Source organism: Taudactylus pleione, unplaced genomic scaffold, assembly GCF_031769625.1.
Source record: "Taudactylus pleione unplaced genomic scaffold, aTauple2 ptg000393l, whole genome shotgun sequence".
Taxonomy (NCBI): domain Eukaryota; kingdom Metazoa; phylum Chordata; class Amphibia; order Anura; family Myobatrachidae; genus Taudactylus; species Taudactylus pleione.
The window spans coordinates 13347889-13368510 of NW_028284794.1; the positions used below are offsets into that span (position 1 = coordinate 13347889).

Sequence of the window (20622 nt, forward strand, 5' to 3'; positions counted from 1 at the left end):
GGCATTTAGCAGTGTTCCCCCTTGTTCCCCGACCCCTGCTCCGCTCTAAAAGGCGGAGCAGATCTGAGAGCTGGCCCCCTGTAATCAGCCTTGTGGTCTAAATAGACAACAAGGTGATCACTGCAAAAAAAATAGTAAAAAAAAAAACCTGAGACACTTACCTGCAGCCGCTGATCGCTAAGCTCTCTCCTTTGGTCAGCTGGTCTCTGGGGCTCCTGAACTGTGACCCCGGTCAGCTGTGCTGTAAACCGGGATATCTCATGTCATAGTCCAGGAGTCTCGGAGACCAGCTGACCGGAGGAGAGAGCTCACCGATCACAGAGGTAAGTGTCAGCTGGGGGAGAGGGGGGGTTGGGCTTTCTTGCAAGCTCTGTCCCTGCTTACGAATGTTGATACATAATAATTCCTATATTCGCAATGCGAAATTATCACAGTACAATCCGCATTTGAAACGCGGATTGTAGCAAATAGGGATCTAAGGGCCTGATTCTGACCCGCTCGCGAGCGCTGTACGCTCGCAAGCGGGTCGATGGTGCCTAAGTGCGCATTCGCACGACGGAGGGAGCTCTGTCGTGCGCATGCGCGAGACCCGGCGAGCGACGGGGAATCCGTCGCTCGGGGTCTCGCACCAAAGGGGCGTGCTGTCGATGGTGAGTAGTAATACCCCTGTAGTTGTGCCCCAAATAGTAATGCCCCACAGTAGTAATGCCCCCAGCATGTGCCCAATAGTAATGCCCCCTGTATAAATCCCCCAGTAGTAATACCCCTGTAGTTGTGCCCCCAATAGTAATGCCCCCCAGTAGTTATGCCCCCTGTAGTAGAGCCCTCTGTAGAAATGCCCCCAGTAGTAATGCCCCTCTATTAGTGCCCCCAATACTAATGCTCCCTCTGTAGTAGAGCCCCCAATAGTAATGCCCCCTGATTAATGCCCCCAGTAGTAATGCCTCCCCCTCTGAGTAATGCCCCCTCCCCAGTAATAATACCTCCCCCCCGAGTAATGCCCCCAGTAGTAATGCCCCCCCAGTAATGCCCCCAGTAGTAATGCCTCCCCCTCCCGAGTAATGCCCATAGTAAGCCGCTTGCACGACAAAAAAAAAAATATATATATATATATAAGCTCATACTTACCTTAAACTAAGCCCCGCGTCCGCTGCAATCCGCTCGGCTGCTCCTCTGCACTATGACGTCTCTCCCTTAGTGCACTGCATGAGCCAGAAGCCGGAGCTCAAGCCTCTGACTCCGGCTGCCGCTGCGGGGAGCAAGCCGGGTGGCTGCTGGTTGCAATCTCAGCGGGCTCCTGGCAAATGGAGCCTCCCTGCGGCGCCGGGGTTAGGTTGGCCGGAGGAGGCGGAACTGGTTCCGTCTCCTCCGGTCCACTTTAACCCCAATAGGTGTGGGGGCCCTTAACATGTGGGGGCCCAGGGACGATCGCCCCTGTCGCCCCCCCCCGTTAATCCGGCCCTGCACTGCACCAGGAGGCTCCTATTGGGTAATGTAAGTTAAAGATGGAGTTGCCCATTGGATCCAAGCTGCGGACAGCTTTGCTTTCCAAAGTTTGGTGCATATGAGAAATGCGGTAAAAAAACAAAACTGCCTTTTCGGAGGTTTGACTGTATTATTGACAACAGTGCATCCCGCCATCTGCGTTTGTGGACAACTGGACGACATATTCTGAAGTTTTGCTCATCCAGAGTTTCCGATGAATCGTGTTGATGATCCTTGGATCATGCACCTTTTATATATATATGTTCAGTATATGTATATGGACATGCAGGTGGTCTCTCTGGGACAGTGAGAGGATTTATGTGCAGCTCTGCATTCTGCTTACTCATTAACTCAGGTTCAGCAGTAAGACCTGACCTGCTGGCTCTCAACGGAGCAGCTCTCTCATCTTATCTGCCTTTCAGCATTTCTGCCTAAAGCACAAGTTATCCATCTGGAGGGTTTAAGCCTGAAGCTCGGGATCTAAATTCCTTATGCTTTCATTGCGCACATGTTGGGCCACCTGTTATATTCCAAAAGGGGTTATTCCTGACATATTCATCAATTGGGATACGATAGACGCCAACTGTTCCCAATATTAGGGACTGTCACTGTCCCTGCTCTTATAGATGTGTCTTTAGTAGCTTTAGGGACATCATTTTTAAAGTAATTTTGCAGCAAACCCGCAAGATACCCACAAAGGAGGCATCTGCTGTGGTTCCCCCATTTCCATTCCCTATAGCGGCCCCCAATAGCTACCTGTAGGCTACACACCGCAAAAGTTAGCAGTAGAGGGATCTGTACATAGGCGTATTTATGATGGCTGCCGGGTGTCCGTCGCACATGGTCCCCTGGGTCCAGGGGGGGCCCCGCACCACACACTCTGCACCTATAATATAGCTTTCCTCGTGCTGGCAAGCGGGTCCCTCCTCCTTTGTAGTGCGTTATTCCCAGTAACATATTCCGCGCAGTGGAAGCAAAGTCTCTGGCAGTGAGAGAATTGCGCAACTGGTTCCCTCAGATGAGGATTCATCGGGCACATGATGACTGCGCAGGCGCAGCAGCACCGCCGGTCTGTGACTCAGCAAGTAAAGTGGTTGCATTTGAGGTCACTTTACATTTATACATCGCAGGGGCTGGCTCCTATCACCCCTGTCCCCACATGTGATTCTTGTAAAAAGCTGCCAATACTTAATATCTTATTGCGGCTATAAGCGGCGATAAGAAATTATAATTATTTGAACCGTGGCCCTGATTCAGAGCCGGATGCTCTGACAGGCCTCCTGGCCGCTCGCATAGCTGTGGGTAACCACCCACAGCTATAGCGAGCAGCCAGGAAGATGGTTGCGATGGTCAAGACCATCGCGACCATCGGGCTTGCAACAAGACCCTTGTGGTAGGGTCTCGTTGCCGCAAGCCCCAGAGAGATTTCGGCTCTCACAGAGCAGGAATCTCTCCACTGACATCACTTGTGATGTCAGTGGGGCCGGCCCCAAACAGTAGGCGTTCACACGGGAACGCCTCTGTTTGGGCAGCCACCCCCCCCGGCCCGCCCACCAAAGGGGCGTGCTGTCACTCAACATCGACAGCACGCCCCCTTTGGTGCGAGACCCGGAGCGGCGGTTTGCCCGTCGCTATCCGGGTCTCGCGCATGCGCACGACGGAGCCGGCTCCATCGTGCGCATGCGCTCTGGGCTACCATCGACCCGGTTGCGAGTGCTCAGAGCTTGCGACCAGGTCTGAATCAGGCCCCAAATCCCGATAATTGATAAATACTCCCATTAATCATGAACACTAATACTTTTATTGTCCCTTCTCGAAGATGCAGGAGAGGTGGGTCAGGTGGGAGGTTCGGTGGTGGCGACGCTGCACAATTGTATCACCACAGCCCCAATATTCGCAATTTCGAGCAGTGATGGGCAGGGGTCATGTTAGGTGATTTACCGAGTCCCCAGGCCGCCCCCATTTCCCTGTGGTAGTCGGTGGGAGCCAGAATTCTCTGCTGCTCTTATCAGCTCTCCTAGGAGTCCAGGAGAGTTCCCCGAATTCTGTCAGTCTCCCGAACAATTCGTGAGAGTAGGCAAGTATGATTTGAAATGAATACCTCAAATGGTTTGGGTACGGGATGCTGGCGCTAAGGATACCGGCGGTTAGAATTCCGACGCCGGCATCCTGACAGGGTCAGGATACCGACACCTGCCGGTAAATACCCTACCCCTAATCCTAACTCTCCCTCTCCGCCCCTCCCTACTGGACCTTTCTCTCTCAGCAAAAGTAGGTAGGTGTGGCCGAGCAATGGCCCTTATTTTTAGTAGAGATGTGCGCGGACCCCCGTGTTTTGGTTTTGGCTCTAATCCATCATCGTGGTTTGATAAAACCTCTCTCAAGTGTTCCGGTTCGAGCTTTTAGGCTTTTGGATTCCTTAAAAGAATCGACAAAAACAATTGATAAAAAAAATCGATAAAACAGCTATTTTACACCTGTTTACATGCAATCCATAACCCGAGTTCGGTTTTTAAATCCGACTTCCAAACTAACTGCGGGACCAACATTGGGGTTCGGTGCAACTCGGAAAACCCCAAAGTGATTCTAAACTAGGACTCGATGCACTAGGGAAACCCTAAGTTGGGGTGTGTTTGTATGTCAGGGACACCAAACCGCACATCTCTAATTTTTAGTAGAGATGAGCGGTTCGGTTTTGACTCGGTTCTTTTGGCCAAATTAGCACAAGTTCGGATTAGTTTGGATTTATTTTATTGGCTATCCAAAACACGTGACAGCCAATATGAGGCTGTTTTTGAGATCTTGACATAACCAAGTAAAACTGAACAGTTCATCTGTAATTGAATAATACCAGAGTATTATAGTTAGGGCTAGATACGTTTCCGGGCAACACAGCAATGTACAGGGGCCCAGGGTTATCAACGAGGGATATTCTTGTTATCACTCGTTACTAATCTTAAAGGTTGCTCCAACCAATCAGATCCTAACTGTCATGTGTTTGGAAAATGACAAGAGCTGATTGGTTGGAGCAACATTAGTTATGAGTGACAACAAGAATATCACTCATTGATAAATCTGGGCCAGAAACACTTCTCTCAGCTTTTGCTATAAGGATGGACAACTGTACAGACATCACTTATCTGGTTCAGTGTTTCATTCTCAGGGGTAAATTCAATTGCCGGCGATGTCCGCTATGTGCCATTGGTTATAGGTTCATTGAGTAGGGATTTGACTCACCATGGCATGCTCCTTCTAGCTACAGCAAGTCGTCCTACCATCACCCTTCCTATTTGTTCTACCTACACTATGGTGTTATAGTAATTTTGTATTTGTGCTATGTACTTATGCTATGGTTAGCTGGTGTGTAATGTGCTTATGTCCTGTTACTTTGTTATTTTACAATGTTTTTTGTTAACCCTATTTTACAGTGCTGCGGACTTTTTGTGCCACCTTATAAATGAAAGTTATTATTAATAATAATAATAATAATAATAATAATAATAATAATCTGTAGAGCACCAGTTCTATTGTTGAGTATTTGTACTCATTCTGCACTCAGGACACTGCCTAAATATCACCTCTCTTCTCCCTTCTTGAAATTCTCTGATTAAGTAGTAAATCCAATAAAAGTGAAGGCAATCTGCCCCTGGACAATCCATCCTGGGAGGCAAAGTGCGGAAATGTAATTAGTGTTTATGTAGCGCAGAAATACTGGGCAGCGTTAGGGATACACAATGTGATTTAGAGATGAGCTAGGACGCGCCCCTCCCAACTCTAAATCAGTCTGCACATTTTAAGATGCGTCGCCCACTGCAGAACAATATGTTTTAGTGACTTGTCAAAATGCAATATCGCTCCTTCCAGATGGATTGGATCCCAGCTATAATTGAGGCCAGTGTGTCTTGTTCCTACCTTGCAGGCTGTATTTGGGTTTCAATAATTCATCATATAAAAAATAGTATCAAATCAAAGGTGACTAAAATATAGCTGTCTATGGCCCTCATTCAGAGCCGTTCGCTATTTGCGGTCGTTCGTTCAAAAACAAGGGGTGGCTATTCAAATGATCCGTTCGCAAATTGCAGTCTGTTCACACCTCTAAGTCTGAACGAGCGAGCAAAACATACGCTCGTTTATTTGTTAAAAACGCCCCCTGGCCGCTCGCACCATACGTCATGTCCGCTATTTATTAGTTCTGGCTATAAAATAACCCAGTGACGTGGTCAATGACGCTGCTGTATTAATTATGCACACCCATAATACGCCCGTTTTGACCTTTAAGCACGCCTGCGTTCAGATCTCCACTCCCCATTTTCAAGCACCTTCCCCTGTTACCACCCACATACGCCTCATTCTGTCACTCAAAATAGCAGGCACTCGCTATATAGCGTACAAACGATTTTTGGCCGCACTGACTGGTTCGCGCATGCGTACTAAAAACCGTACGCATGCGCAGATGTGCAAACATCGCTCGGAACGAGCGTACTGCCGCTAACGAGCGGCTCTGAATGAGGGCCTATGGTCCTTGCTACTTACGCCGCTACCAAGCCCCCTGCTGCCCCGACCAGCGCCATGAGGGGACAGCCAGAAAAAAGTAAGTATGACTTAATGCCTATGTGCTTACTCCATTACCGCCCCGCTACGCGCCTCTTTGGCTGCATGTGGAGATGCGACTGAGTTGCGTACAATTTAGAATTGCCCATAGACGCATGCGCTTGGCGACGCAGCTTGCACAGTACGCAAGCACTCGCGATCAGCCCACGAAGACGGTTCTACGCTCAAGTCAGTCCCAGTGTGAATGGAACGGCGCCATCAGCCAACGTCGATAGCCACTGTAGGCAAAACGCAGAGTCCACAGGTGGAATAACCACTCAGGGCCTGATTCAGAGACGGACGCAAGGCCGATATACGCAGAACGAGCGATTGTTTGCTAATGCGCATATGCGGACACCACACTAAGCTCGCGAAGTGATTGTTTTGCAATTATGTTCGTACAGAGGAACCGCTCGCAAAGTGAGCGACAGGTAGTCAGCGTTTGGGAGTGGTCACAGGGGCGTGGTTAGAAGAAAGCAGATGTGTCTGACCGCTAAACGCCGTTACATGGCCGTGCATAAATTATCCATTGCGATCTCCTTCGCAGCATGAGAGCCCTCTGCCTGTCAGGAGAGCCGCAGTAATTGCCACTGATGAGACGTGCCGCATATATGGCTGTTGCACGCCATGGGACGGATATGAGAAGGCAGCAGTGGGCATCCCTATGCCCGGCTGTGCTTTGGAAGGCATTTACATATTTTAGCAACTGCGATCCGTGAGAGAATGCCGTTACGATTGCATTACCGTCCGTCTCTGAATCAGGCCCTCGGTGTCGCCTGTCGCCGGGACATTTCACCTCGGCAGTGACCTGTAATACTGTGAAACTGGAATCGGGCAAATGTTTGCTGGGTTGCTCACCTCTACTTGCCATATGTTTGCCTTGCATCTTCACCTCACCTTTTATTATCATCATTTTTTTTTTACCTCTATTCTATGGACAGCTGCTAGTTTATTGTATTTGCGGAACAATTCTATGGCTTTTTATGTGTTTTGTATGGCTCACTAGGCCGAGAGAGAGAGATGACTGGAGTAAATACACCTGTCAGATCCTCTATGTAAGATGTGTTACTGGTGCTGCTGGTGTAACAGGTTTTGTGCATAGTGGACATCCCAGGACAGTGTACAGCATCATAAACCATATGTAATGGTATATAGGGTGTATGAAAGCAGCCCATGTTCGGGCCTCCCTACAAGATAATGGTTCAATCCATAGCAAGCCTGAAAGGGTCAATAGGGACAAAGATGATAGCAGACAACATTATAAAGAATGGGGGGAACTCGGTGATCCCTATCTTCGCTCTACTGACCTATTTGATTTGTGAATGAGCTCAGGAGAAAGGGAATTGGGTTTTTCAAGGAGCAGAGAGTTTATGCAAGGGGGGGGGGGGTTGGGGGTTGGTGGTGGTGGTGGGGGGGCACCATCCAATAGGAAGACAAGGAGATAATATGATGCAGTAATGTCCAGTGATCCTGTAAGTCCAAAGTACAACAAGGTGCGATGAAGAAGAAGAGACAAGCAGATAGGACGGGACAGCGCAGAGGGTTATAGGAGAGAGACAGTTGGGCAGAGAGAGAGGCAGAAGATAAGGAGAAGGTGAGGAGACACCAGCGATGCATCCTCTGGTCACCTGACCTTGCCTTTTACCCTCAGGTGAGTACCCGAGACTGGATAAGTTGCCGGGAGCGAAGATTAGGAAAATGTTTTAGATGCTATGAAATGGGCACCTAAAATGGGAGCTAGACAAGGACCCCCTGGTTGATGCTTGCGCCCCTGTCTGTAAATATGTCATTATGAGTCACGTTGAGGATAACTGTTAACAACCCTACTTTTTACATTGTGCGAAGGACGAGCAAAGGCTGGTCAGTCTCGTACAGGTCAGAGCAGGAATCTGTCAGCTGTATTTGTCATGCTGTTGGGGAACTATAAATCCCAGGATGCCCTGCCTGCCTGCCTGCAGCAGGGAAAAAAAATCATGCAGTGCAAAAGTAAGAGAAAAAAAAATCAATGCTATATGATGTATATATCACAGCTCACCCTCATTCACGTCAATGGGAAATCTTGATAACAGCCAATCTGACTTGTGCAGGTTGATGAACCCAATGATGTAACAGAGGCTGCGTCATTAGTTAATGCAGAGCACAAAGCTAAGGAATACACAGCGTTTTAACTGTTACGTCGGGAAAGGACTTTTCCAAATTTGGAAACATTGGGTGCCAATGCTCTTTAGCCACACGGCGGGTCCTCTGGGGGTTTATGGGGAAGTGCGTTGGTTTGTGGTGGTTTGTATCACCTGATGGGAGGAGTTGGGTGATTCGGGGGCACATGACAGCACCCACTGTGGCCTCCACATGTATAAGCACCATTTATTATGGGATGAGATTATTGCAATCAGATCAGATACACAGGGTTGTCCTTGCATCGCAGTTGGATGCTCATTCTTATACTTTCCGAAAAAGGACCTCTGAGGGCATCCTGTCCCTATCCTTTCTGTGGAGACATATTTTGCACCTTCCAGGTGTACATCTGGGGGGACTGTATTTTTTTGACACACGTTAACAAATGTACAGATGTGTCCTTAATACACCTTGGCTTTAGTGGCGCCAATCAGCCCCTCCCGGCGCGGCAGGTCCCGGGTCAACCATCTAGCTCAAAATGTGTGTCTTACTCACTCAAATAAAGCAACTGGAAGCAACAAAACGACTTTTCTAGATAGCACTTATCAATGCGACGTGCGACTTTTGTATGTCTGTGTGCGCCAGAGTCTAAATCTGCATACGAAGTGACACGATGCAGTGGACCTGGCCTTTTTTCACACCAAGTTTCCTTGTGCTTCATCTGCGACTTTGCACGTGTTGAAAACGAATTCCTGCGTGGAAAAAGTCGCATGCGCAGCGTCTTTGGAGCGGCTCAGTCACGCCGGGCATCTCGTGCCGTAGGGCATATAGACGCTATATGTATGAGAAACGCATCTGCAACAACACTGAGGTACACAAAAGGGCCGCGTGTAATAAAGTGGATGTAGGGTGGAGCTGGAATGCATCCACTTTTCCCCTCTTCAGCCTTATCCACAAACCTGTGACGGTGGGCACAAACTAATTATATGGGATATTTGTAAAAGATCGAAAAGTGAATATTCACCTTGAAATAGGCTCTGAATGCCAGTAATCGCACATAAAGGAGCAGTATGTGTTCCCATTAGGGTTGCCTAGGGAAGGGGGGGACTTGGAAGTCGGGTGAGTCAGTTATATGGTCACACCCCCCCATGGCTGCAGACTAAAGGACCAGCTACAGCGGGGCCTGGGATTACTCTTGGTCCATGGTGTGACCACAGATTTCTCACGGGTCTGCACCCTAAGCTTTATTTCCTAATATTGCTTAAAGGTGCAAATCAGGAATAAAACCATAGCAACCAATGAGACATTGGGGTCTATTTACTAAGCCTTGGAAGGTGATAAAGTAAATGGAAACAAAGGACCTCATTCAGAGCCGGACGCTATTTGCGCTCGCTCGTTCAGAAAATAGGGGTGGCTATTCAAATGAACCGTTCGCTCTTTGCGGTCTGTTCACGCCTCTAGGTCTGAACGAGCGAACCAAACATGCGGTCGTTTTTTGGAAAACTACGCCCCCTGGCCACTCGCATCATACGTCATGTCCGCTATTTATTAGATTAATCGAGTACATCGACCAGCGTATGAACTGCTCGCTATTCTTGTGGTTGGTTTTTCCTACCGCAATCTTGCGAGCAGTTATGACTATAAAATAACCCAGTGACGTGGTCAATGACGCTGCTGTATTAATTATGCACACCCATAAAACGCCCGTTTTGACCTTTAAGCACGCCTGCGTTCGGATCTCCACTCCCCGTTTTCAAGCACCTTCCCCTGTTACCACCCACATACGCCTCCTCCTGTCACTCAAAATAGCAGGCATTCGCTATTTAGCGAACAACCGATTTTCGGCCGCACTGACTGGTTTGCGCATGCGTATTACGATCCGTACGCATGCGCAGTTGTGCAAACATCTCTTGGAACGAACGAGCGGACGCTTACGAGTGGCTCTGAATCAGGCCCAAAGTCCCAACCAGTCAGCTCCTAACTGCCTTGTCACAGGCTGTATTTGAAAAATGACACCCTCCACGGGGGGCTTTAAACCGCCCCCACCCCCCTTCCCCGGGCTAAGGTGCATACTTATCCCTTTGTTCGGGATTCTGGCTGTCGGGAATCAGGAGTGGCGGGATTCCGGCGTCGGTATATCGACATCACCCTTATCCTGCTCCTTGTGTCATCACAGGTCATAGTTATGGCATACTTGCCGACATCTAGCTCCAGCCTTCTGGGAGGGAGCTGATTGTCGGCTAATAGCAGGGGGTGGGGCCGGCCATTGGGGGCGGAGCTGGGGGCGGGGGCGGCCATTTGGTGGCACACTGGGGGCGGGGATGCACGATCGCGTCATTGTGACTCCGCCCCCTCTTCACAATGCCGTTATTTTCAGCATTGTGAAGCAGGGGGCGGGGCCACGATGACACGATTCTGCGCGAATCGCGTCACCGGGCCCCCCACTGCGGGGGTTTCTGTTTTTTTCAGGGGGGAGGTTGTGGAGGGTCGCAAGCTTCCGGGAGGCTTGCCTGCCTTTCCGGGGGGCCGGGAGCGGCACCCGAAAATCGGGAGGCTCCCGGCCAAATCGGGAGGGTAGGCAAGCCTGAGTTATGGGAACAAAAAAATCAAAGTGGCTGAAAGATATTAGAATGGGAAAAACATTTCTAGGAAAAATAAAGTGAAAATGAAGTTAATATGTGAATAGGGGACATTGTGCCTGTTGTCTAATGCAATAATTGCACGAGTCTGTGCACACGTTACATGCCAGGGCCCAGCAGGTGATGGTTTGCTGGGAAATGGAGGGAGTGCATCGGGGGTCAAAGAGGTCACGGCTTCGTTACTCATTAAGATAAATTAATGAGGTGGAAACGCTGACTAAGAAAGTGCCACAGAGTGTTAACCGGAGATAAATACATGTTTTGCTGCCGTGCGCGGGGGTCATGTGCGTGTGTCAAGTGACCTGTTTCCATGTACAGGTCAACAGATTCCATGTTGTTATCTTACTACTCAGTATGGAGTATTACATTAAGGTTATCCCTACTTTCTATAACCCTACATTCTTACTAATGACTAAACCTAGGTGTTCATTCAGAGCCTAACATATGTGTCTGTTTTTGTGTAAAACTCTCGCATTTCCTGTGGTTGTTTGACCCTTGCTAAAAAAAATTCTGCCGACAATGAGGAGCGTTCTCATAGACACCTTCTGATTGGCTGATCCAGGGGCGTAAGTAGTCATTTGTGGGCCCCATAGCAACATATGTCAGCGGAGCCGGATTGGCCCGCAGAGGTACAGGGGAATCCCCCAGTGGGCCCCACTACCGTGGGCCCACTCTCTCCTCTGGGCATTAGGTTCAAGACCGTGCATTTGAACTATACATTATACATGCTTGCCTACGCTTCCGGCCCCCCGGAAAGGCAGGCATGCCTCCCGGCTGCTACCGACCCTCCCGACCCCCCTCCCAGAGTAAAGATAGAAACCCCCGCAACATCGTGGTCCCGCCCCCTGCTTCACAATGCCGTTAATATCGGCATTGTGAAGAGGGGGCGGGGCACTATGACGCGATCGAGCGGTCACGCCCCCCCGGCCCTGCCCCCAATACTTCATCATTACCCGGCCACGCCCCCCGCTGTAAGCAGACATTCAGCTCCCTACCTTCACTGGACTATGGTGTATTCTCTACAATGCATTGGTGTTATTAATCTAGTACATTATCATGCATGCACCAGCAGTATTTACTTTTTACATTTTTAAAGGGCCGAGTCCATACACTCTCTAATGGTTAGCCAAGCCTCTGTGGAGGCTGGCCTCACCCCTATGTATGTGCAACTATCACTGCATTCCTCCAGTGGGCCTCTCAGCCCCAGTCTGACACTGTATGTCAGGGCCCCTTTTATCCCCCAATAGCAATACAAACTACCATAGAAACATGGGACAGACAAGGAAGACAGCCCCACCTCAGCTGTGGGCTCCATAGCACCTTCACCAATGGTCTGATTGCAGATTACCCTCTGCGACTAGTTGGGCTTAATTCATTTGTGTTTTGGCTATATGATATATGTCTGTTTTCATTTCTTTAATGCTTTGCAAAACCTAGTGCAAATAATAATACTAATAATAATAATAAATTATTTTTCAATTGCTTAAGTCCAATAGCAAATATCTAATCAAGCACACTGTTACAGGATTCCAGTATATTCCTAAAACTGTAACCCAGCATGGAAACACTATTCTGTGGGGGGCGGAGGGTTTAAGGGGGGAGGGGGGGCTGTAATAGCCGCATGTAATATTAATTCACTACCAGTTACTTGTATGGTGTATACACATTCTGCAGCACTTTACAGAAAATACTGTAGTCATTCACATCAGCCCCTGCCCAAGGGGAGCTTGCACTCTATATTCCCTTCCACATGTACAGAGACGGCCCTAGGCATAGACATTTTAGGCAAATGCCTAGGACACCTGGAATGCCTAAGGGGCATCCCACAGCTCTACAGCTGGTGATGGCGCTGGCCGTGACGCCTACCGGCTACCTACCTGCAGTGCCAGTCCAAGCAGCTGTGATGGCGCTGGCCAAGATGATTACTGGCTACCTACCCGGCCCCCGCCGGCTACCGTGATCGGAGCTCGGCACCAATTGAGCAGTGGTCAGAATGACCCCCAGAGTGAGGGGTGCATAATGATGCCAAGGGTGCTGTGCTGAAGGAGGGGTGCTGTGCTGGCAGAGGGGTGCTGGATGAGCCCCAGGGTGCTGTGCTGGGAGGGGAGTGCTGGATGAGGGGTGCTGTGTTGGAAAAGGGGTGCTGTGCTCAGAGGGGTGCAGTGGTGTGAGGCGAGCAGGGGGCAATATGTGATGCTGTGGGGATGGTCAGTGAGTGCTGTGAGGTGGGAAGTAACAGAATCAGGGGCCTATTCATCAACACTAAAATAAAAATTTTAAGGATATTTTCCTTAAATAACGTTATTTTGGTATTCATGTAGCCACTTAGCACAGGAGATATCACAGATATCTCCTTGCTAAGTTCCCCTGCATTAATTTCCACACTCCCCTTACATTAGCACATTAGTACATTAGTATGGGTACATTAGTACATTAGTATGGGGATGTGGAAATTATGGTATTCATCAAATTCCGAAAATTATCAATTTTCGGAATTTGATGCAGTTACTATTCGCCACTGTGAGGTGGCGAATAGCAGGTGAAACTTACCTGTATCAGCGTGTGCAGGTCCCCCGACGAGTCCGTCCGGCGCTCTGCTCCGTCCTCAGGCTCCGGAGGCTGGTCTGTCATGTGTGCTCCCCAGCAGAGCACAAGAAAGTTTAGAAAAAGAAAAAAATATATATTTTTTTTCTAATCTGTCATGTGGTCTGCTGGGAAACCACATGACAGACCAGCAGGATGGAGCCGGAGGCTGCTGCGCGGACAGGGAAGTCGGGGGGGGGGAGGTGAGCAGAGGGGGGGGGAGGGTCGGGGGGGTACACAAACTTAACGCATCTGTAGGCAGTGCTGTGCATGCACTGGTTTTACAGATGTAACAGCGCATGCGCAGCACTGTTTCCAGATGCGATAAGGTTGTGTAGGCAGGGAAAAGTATCTATTTCCCGAAAAGCTGTCATCGCAAAAATGACAGCTTTTCGGAATAGATACTTATGGAGAGGTGGAGAATGATGAATTCCACCTATAATTAGCTAGAACTCCATGAGAGTTCTAAAGCTAATTATCTTCAGAGAATTTTTAGGTTTAATGAATAGGCCCCTCAGTGAGAGAGAGAGAGATGGAGATGTAGTAAATATTATAAAATGTGATGTAGTCAGGAAGCCGGCGGTCGGCATTTCCCGACAGTGAAATCCCGGCATGGGACTAATGATAGATGTCTACTGTAAATACTGATGCCTATCATAAGCCCAACGCCGAAATCCCGATGCCCGGCATACCGAATGTAGGTGATACCGGCACCCCGTACCCATCCCAGCATACTGATAGCCGTGGGGGGCGGGAGGGTTAGGTTTAGTGACTCCCAGGTGGATTTAGGGTTAGGCACCCCCGGGAGGGTGAGGTTTAGGGTTCGGGGAGGGGAATTAGGTTTAGGCACTCCTGGGGGGGAGATTAGGGTTAGGTACTAGGGGGGAGGTTAGGATTAGGCACCCATAGGGAGGGTTAGGATTAGGGGCGGAGAGGGGAGGGTTAGAGGTCTTACTCACCTCAGTCACGATCTTCATGTGCCGGCCTTCCGGCGTTGGTATTTCATCCGCCGGGCTTAGGTCCGGCGGTAATTTATACCGATTCCGTTAAAATGTGGGCAAATAAATTACAATTTTATGTCCTCTGCCAGACTCCTAAAGAAGAGAAAGAAGAGAAGGGAGTTAGTGAAAATTGAGTATCATGTTTGAAGAGGTGGGGGAGAGTGTCTGTAGAGTGTAGTGTGGTGGGATATATGCTAGGGGGCACCTAAGTGGTTAGGGCCGGCTCTGCACATGTACACGACTGCTGTATATACCGTCTCATCTTGAGGTGCATCCAACACAACATGCGCGCCTACTTGCACCATTTTTGCACCACACGTTGGGCCTGATAATAGCAAGTGTCAGAGTGTACCAGCGGTGAGACGCCCACTTTTCTGGCTCCCTGGTCTATACGTGTGCCCTGGGGACTGTAAACTCACCAACATTGACGCAATATCGGTCGCGCTATCGACATTTGCGGTAGCCTAGGATCTACTCCCGCTACTCTCCTCTAATCCAGCTAACCATGGCCTCTGAAGCACTGGATTCCCGATTGGGAAGGCAGGAGAGTGGCCAGACACACCCAGAACACTCCCATAACACGCCCATTAAACGCCCACTTTTTGCACCTCCCAGACTCCACCCTGATACGCCTAGGGATTGCCAAACCCCTTCTCACGTGTCAGCGTTGCCGTCTGCAATGTGGAATGACATCACTCAAGGAGCCTCCCCTGTTATACTCCTGAGATTTGATGGAAAAATGATTAGGATAATACAAAGAAGATATTTATAAAGGGATACGTTCAATATCCCGGCACAAGGGATGTCGGTGCTTAGAATACCGGCGCCGGATCCAGACACCTGTCAGAATCTTGGCACCAGCATCCCAACCGCCGGCATCCCAAAGGTAAGTAGCAGGGTTGGAGGGAGGGTTAGGGTTAGGCACTAGGGTGAGGGTTAGGTTTGGGGTGCGGGGAAGGGGAGGTTAGGTTCATGCACTGGGGAGGGAGGATTAGGGTAGGGAGAGGGGGAGGGTTAGGATACCTACCGGCAGGTGTCAATATCCTAACTCTGTCGGGATGCCGGGATCCCGAGCGCCGACTCCCGTACCCATCCCTTTATAACTTATAAACATCTTCTTTGCTTATTGTAATCATTTTTATAGTTAACACTCACCAGCTCTGTGGAGCTCCCTGGGACTGCAGGGAGACGAGAGATGAGGCAGCAACAGCTCAGCCTCGCTTCTGTATAGTCAGACACTGCTTGCAGAGCTGGGGGCGGGGCCACACCACGGGCATTCAGCTGCACAGAAAGAGAACTAATAGGGGTATGCCTCTGAGTATGGGAGGCGTGCCTTGAGCACTGATGGACACCTTGGATCTGTCATGTGACCTGCAGTGCACTGCAGTGTTTAGAGATCAGAGCTCAGTCAGCAGCAGCAAGAGGAGACACAGTGATGCAGGTAGGAGAATCAATGGACACTGAAGCTTTGTGTGGTGAGGGGAGAGTTACAGTGAGTATGGGGTGAGACAGGCTTCCCTCACTCAGACCCATCTCCATGTGCGCCTCCCCAGCCATTGACCTCACCGCACGTCACTGATCACTTATATTGGGTTTGCGCGTGCGCAGTAAGGGTTTCTGAGACTTTTTGCGCATATACGCAGTAGCAAAACATTGCTCAGCTGCGTAAATACCTGCACTGCATCCATCTTTGAATCAGGCCTTGATCTGAGAGCAAAGCAAAAAAAGAAAAGCAAGTAACGTTACACCTTGGCAAAACCTTGTTGTCCTGCAGGGGTGGGAGGTGCAGGATTAAAATGCACAGAAAGATATAGATTTAGGAGGGGCATGACTAAAATCTAAATTGCAGTGTAAAAATAAAGCTGTCCAGTATGTGTGGGCTACATGCAAAAGCATCGAGTGCATGCAAAAATATAAAAATCCACTCCTTTTATGGCAATTTGGTTTGTCCAGAATTAGTCCTTTTACTGTGAGATAAATAGTATGTCAGTATAAATGTATATGTAATATGTATTTAATATTTTGTTTCTCTCTCTCTCTCTTTCCATTTTCTCTCGTCCACCATCCGTCCACTCCAAGTCGATCCCCAACTCTACAACACTGTGATGCTGGAGCCTCCCTAACTCTTCAATCACCCTGTCCAGTATGCCCTCCTCTCCCTCAACCCCTTCCCTCAACTCCTCCATCCCCACCTCATCCTCACCAGGTTCTTCGTGCCAGCTGGATGAGTCCTACAAGCACATCTTCCTGCCAACTTGCTACCTCTTCACCTTCCTGCTCAGCCTGGTTCTGAACTCCATCGTCCTCACGCGTTGCCTACGTCGGCCTTGGAACCCATCACTAGTCTACATGTTCAACCTTGCTCTCAGTGACCTCATGTACAGTATGTCCCTGCCATTCCTCATTGCTAGCTATATCTCTCGGGACCGCTGGCTGTTCGGAGACCCCATGTGTCGCCTGGTTCGCTTTCTCTTCTACTTCAACCTCTACTGCAGCATCTTCTTCCTGACGTGTATCTCATTTCACCGCTACCTTGGCATCTGTCATCCCATGCGTACCATGAGGCTGGAGACTATGCGCTGGGTGCGGGCCACGTGTCTGCTCGTCTGGGCTGTGGTGTTCGCCATGACCTCACCTATTCTGCTCTTTGCCAAAACCGGACTCCTCGATGGACATGAGGATTTAGTGACGTGTTGGGATGATGCCTTGGATGCAGATCTACAACGTTACATGCCCTATGGACTCTTCCTACATGCAGCGGGATTTTTCCTGCCATTCACACTGACTGCCTGGTGCTACTCAAGAGTTGTGCGCACTCTCTGCCGGACACTAAGAGGGGGAGGGGTTCCAGGTCCGGTGCCAGGTGTGACCCAGAGGCGCAAGTCTATCAGGACCATAGTCACCATCACCCTTCTGTTTGCTCTCTGCTTTCTGCCTTTCCATGTGACCCGCACAATTTTCCTCACAACACGGGCCATGGGCAATTCCCTGAGTGGATGCCGTGCGCTGGAGGTGGTAGCCGTCTGCTACAAGGTAACCCGGCCCTTGGCCAGTGCCAATGCTTTCCTCAATGCTCTCCTGTACTTCCTGACCAAGGAGCCCTGTGGTTGGACACTGAGGAGCAGGAAAGAGAGACAACAAATGGGAAAAGTGGACAAAAAAAGACTAAGCAAGGTTGGACAATCCTGGGGGGGTAACTTGTACCCACAATTTCCCTAAAGCAGCGACATTACAAACGTCCAGTGGAGGAATCTGTACCCAATTCTCCAGTCACAATGGGTAACAAACCAATGAAAGACTTTAAGCAAATATTTATCTCTATGGACACAAAGGCTGTAAGGACTTTCTGAGCTAAAGATGTTCCTCACAAGCAAACGGTGGTGCACTGTTTGGTCACAAAGGCTGTAAGGACTTTCTGAGCTGAAGATGTTCCTCACAAGCAAACGGTGGTGCACCATTTGGTGACAAAGGCTGTAAGGACTTTCTGTAAGACTGTAAGGACTTTCTGAGCTAAAGATGTTCCTTAAAAGCAAGCGGTGGTGCACCGTTTGGTAACAAAGGCTGTAAGGACTTTCTGAGCTAAAGATGTTCCTCACAAGCAAACGGTATTACAGATAGGCAGAAACTATTATAGATGATTAGGAGACTATTTAATGCTCTCAAGAGACTCATAAACCATCTTGGACCCTTTTATTACAAATCAGACAACGCATATTTCACATACCGAGAACTGGACATGAACAGAAAAACAATATTTGCTCTACTGGGATCTATGCTGAGTAAAACATTAGTATCTCCATTTCTAGGATGCAGCAGGCTGAAGATTCTCCTACTGCTCTAAAGTGTTCTTCATTATGCATCGCGGTCATTTGACACTGGGTAGAGTAACAATTTGGACACTGAGTAGCACAAGCCATTAGTATTGTTATTTAATTAATGCAAATATGCAGGGAAACATGATTCTCTGTGCAGATACTTTGTGTTCATAGGTATTAATAAACATTGAAAAACGGATGGGACCATTATACTAATTATATATGCTGTTTGTGGAGACCACTGATCAGTCTCAGATGCCTTCCAAAGGTCCAATCCACTTGGACTCCAGCCCCCTTATTGTGTTCAATCTTCATCTCAAGCTTAACTGTGTGTACCCAATTTATTACCCAATTTGATAAAATTGTATTGTGTACAGCAGCACAAAGTATTTCAGTGAGTGTGCTGGTGTTGGGGGATGCAGTGACCTGTTCACAATAGAAGTTGTGTCAGTGAGGACAGGGCTGCATGTGACAGGGGCAGTGACATGATGTGAGGAGAGGAATGGAGGCAACAGGAAGCCACAGGCTGAGAGTTATATAGATGAAGGAGCAGGGTCCCCCAGCAGCACAGAGTATATCAGGAGATGAGTGATGTGTTAGTGAGGACAGGGCTGCATGTGACAGGGGCAGTGACATGATGTGAGAAGGGGAATGGAGGCAGCAGGAAGCCACAGGCTGAGAGTTATATAGAAGATGGAGCAGGATCCCCCAGCAGCACAGAGTACAGTACATCAGGAGATGAGTGATGTGTTAGTGAGGACAGGGCTGTATGTGACAGGGGCAGTGACATGATGTTAGGAGAGAATGGAGGCAGCAGGAAGCCACAGCAGGAAAGGGTACCAAATGGTTAAGCATTGGTGTTTAAAATCGATGGCATGAAACCATCAACAGAGAGCCATCAATGGTTTGCACCATAGATGGCCATCCATGTAGTGGAGAATAGCAGCTAATCAGGTACGGGGAGGGGGCTTAGTGATGCAACAGGGGTCGAACTAAACTCTGTGCCCCCTGCGTTAGGAGAAAAAGCATCACTGAGTGTCTGCCATCGATGGCGGAAAGCTTTCTTTATGCGTAACTACTAACAATGCACCTCATCCAGATTTTAATATCCTTCAAATTCTTGAGGGGCATATTTACCAAGCCCTGCATTTTAGTCCCAATAAGTTAAATTTCTTATCTAATTTACATATCGCAGGAATAAGAAATCTGGGGTATTTATCAACATATTTTTGCAATGACACAGACTCTGATAGTCTAAAAGGTAAAGTGATGACTTCCGGGATCAATTTACTTCCAGCTTCGGACCTGGCAAAGCTACTGTGCTTGTGTGGCCATCAGATCAGGCCACCTATGTGCAGGCGGTCAGTAACACAAAGTTGTATTCTGTGGGGTGCAATGGATATCACCATCAGAATCTGGCAGCAGCTGTCTGACGGCGAGCTCCAAAAACCTAAGCTTGTTAAATTTGGCAATATATCACAGTCCCCATAGAAACCAATCAAAAATGTTGGCGATATCTACTGCGTTACCCTATTAAAACATAAGGGGGATACTCCGGAACAACAGTTTTTGGAGTATTTTCCTCAAACAGTGGTTAATAAAAATACCTCCATTTATCTCTCAGACAATGTCTAGATAGTCAACAGGTGTTAGATAGGAAATAGGTAGACAGGGACAAATGGTCAACACAGAAAAGGTTGCCGTGTATACAGGCCAACAGATACAAAAGATCGACACATAAAAGGTCGGCACAAAAATGTTACATTTTTAAAAAATTTTTAGGGTTAGGAACTTACCAGAGAATTAGGGTTAGGCACCATCGGGAGGGTTAGGGATAGGGTGAAGATTATGGCAAAAAAAAGGGAAAAAATGTGTCAACCATTTTTTTGTGTCGACCTTTTGACCTTGTCAACCTTTTGCAGAGCCGTAACTAGACTTTTTGGTGCCCTGTGCCAGAAAATATGAGATATGGTAAGAACTTACCCTTGTTATCTCTATTTCTACGAAGTCCATAGGGTTCCACAGGATACCTTGGGGTATAGGTGTGACGTCAGTCGCAGGGCACCAAAGAGTTAAGCTTTCAGCCTCCCAGGATGCACTAGGTCCCCCTCCTATACCCCGCCCCCGGGCCAAGGCACCTCAGTTAGTTACCAAGCCATAGGCCGGAGGAGGAGAAGGAAGAGAGAGAACAAAGATCTGGACACATACAAGAATCACATTCTCACCAGAGGGAGACGGAAAACCGGTGACCAGAGCAAAGCCCATCTGCAGCACAGGTGCGACAGGGCGGGAGTCCTGTGGAACCCTATGGACTTCGTAGAAATAGAGATAACAAGGGTAAGTTCTTACCATATCTCATATTTTCTACTTCAGGGTCCATAGGGTATCCACAGG

At 48.7% G+C, this 20622-nt stretch overlaps 1 protein-coding gene across 3 annotated transcripts in view; it reads left to right on the plus strand.

Annotated features, from left to right (window-relative positions):
* The window catches only part of LOC148507490 (P2Y purinoceptor 6-like), a 41795-nt gene extending 23437 nt beyond the window's left edge, over positions 1 to 18358 (plus strand). For 2 of the 3 annotated variants that reach the window (XM_088446059.1, XM_088446060.1), the window contains exon 2: positions 16493 to 18358. In XM_088446059.1, the coding sequence (XP_088302185.1) occupies positions 16559 to 17632 (1074 nt within the window). In that variant the 5' untranslated portion in view covers positions 16493 to 16558 and the 3' untranslated portion in view covers positions 17633 to 18358. Of the gene's footprint in view, positions 1 to 7640; positions 7727 to 16492 lie in introns of those variants that run through there. The other variant, XM_088446058.1, reaches the window with a different exon arrangement.
* Positions 18359 to 20622: the final 2264 nt, after the last annotated feature.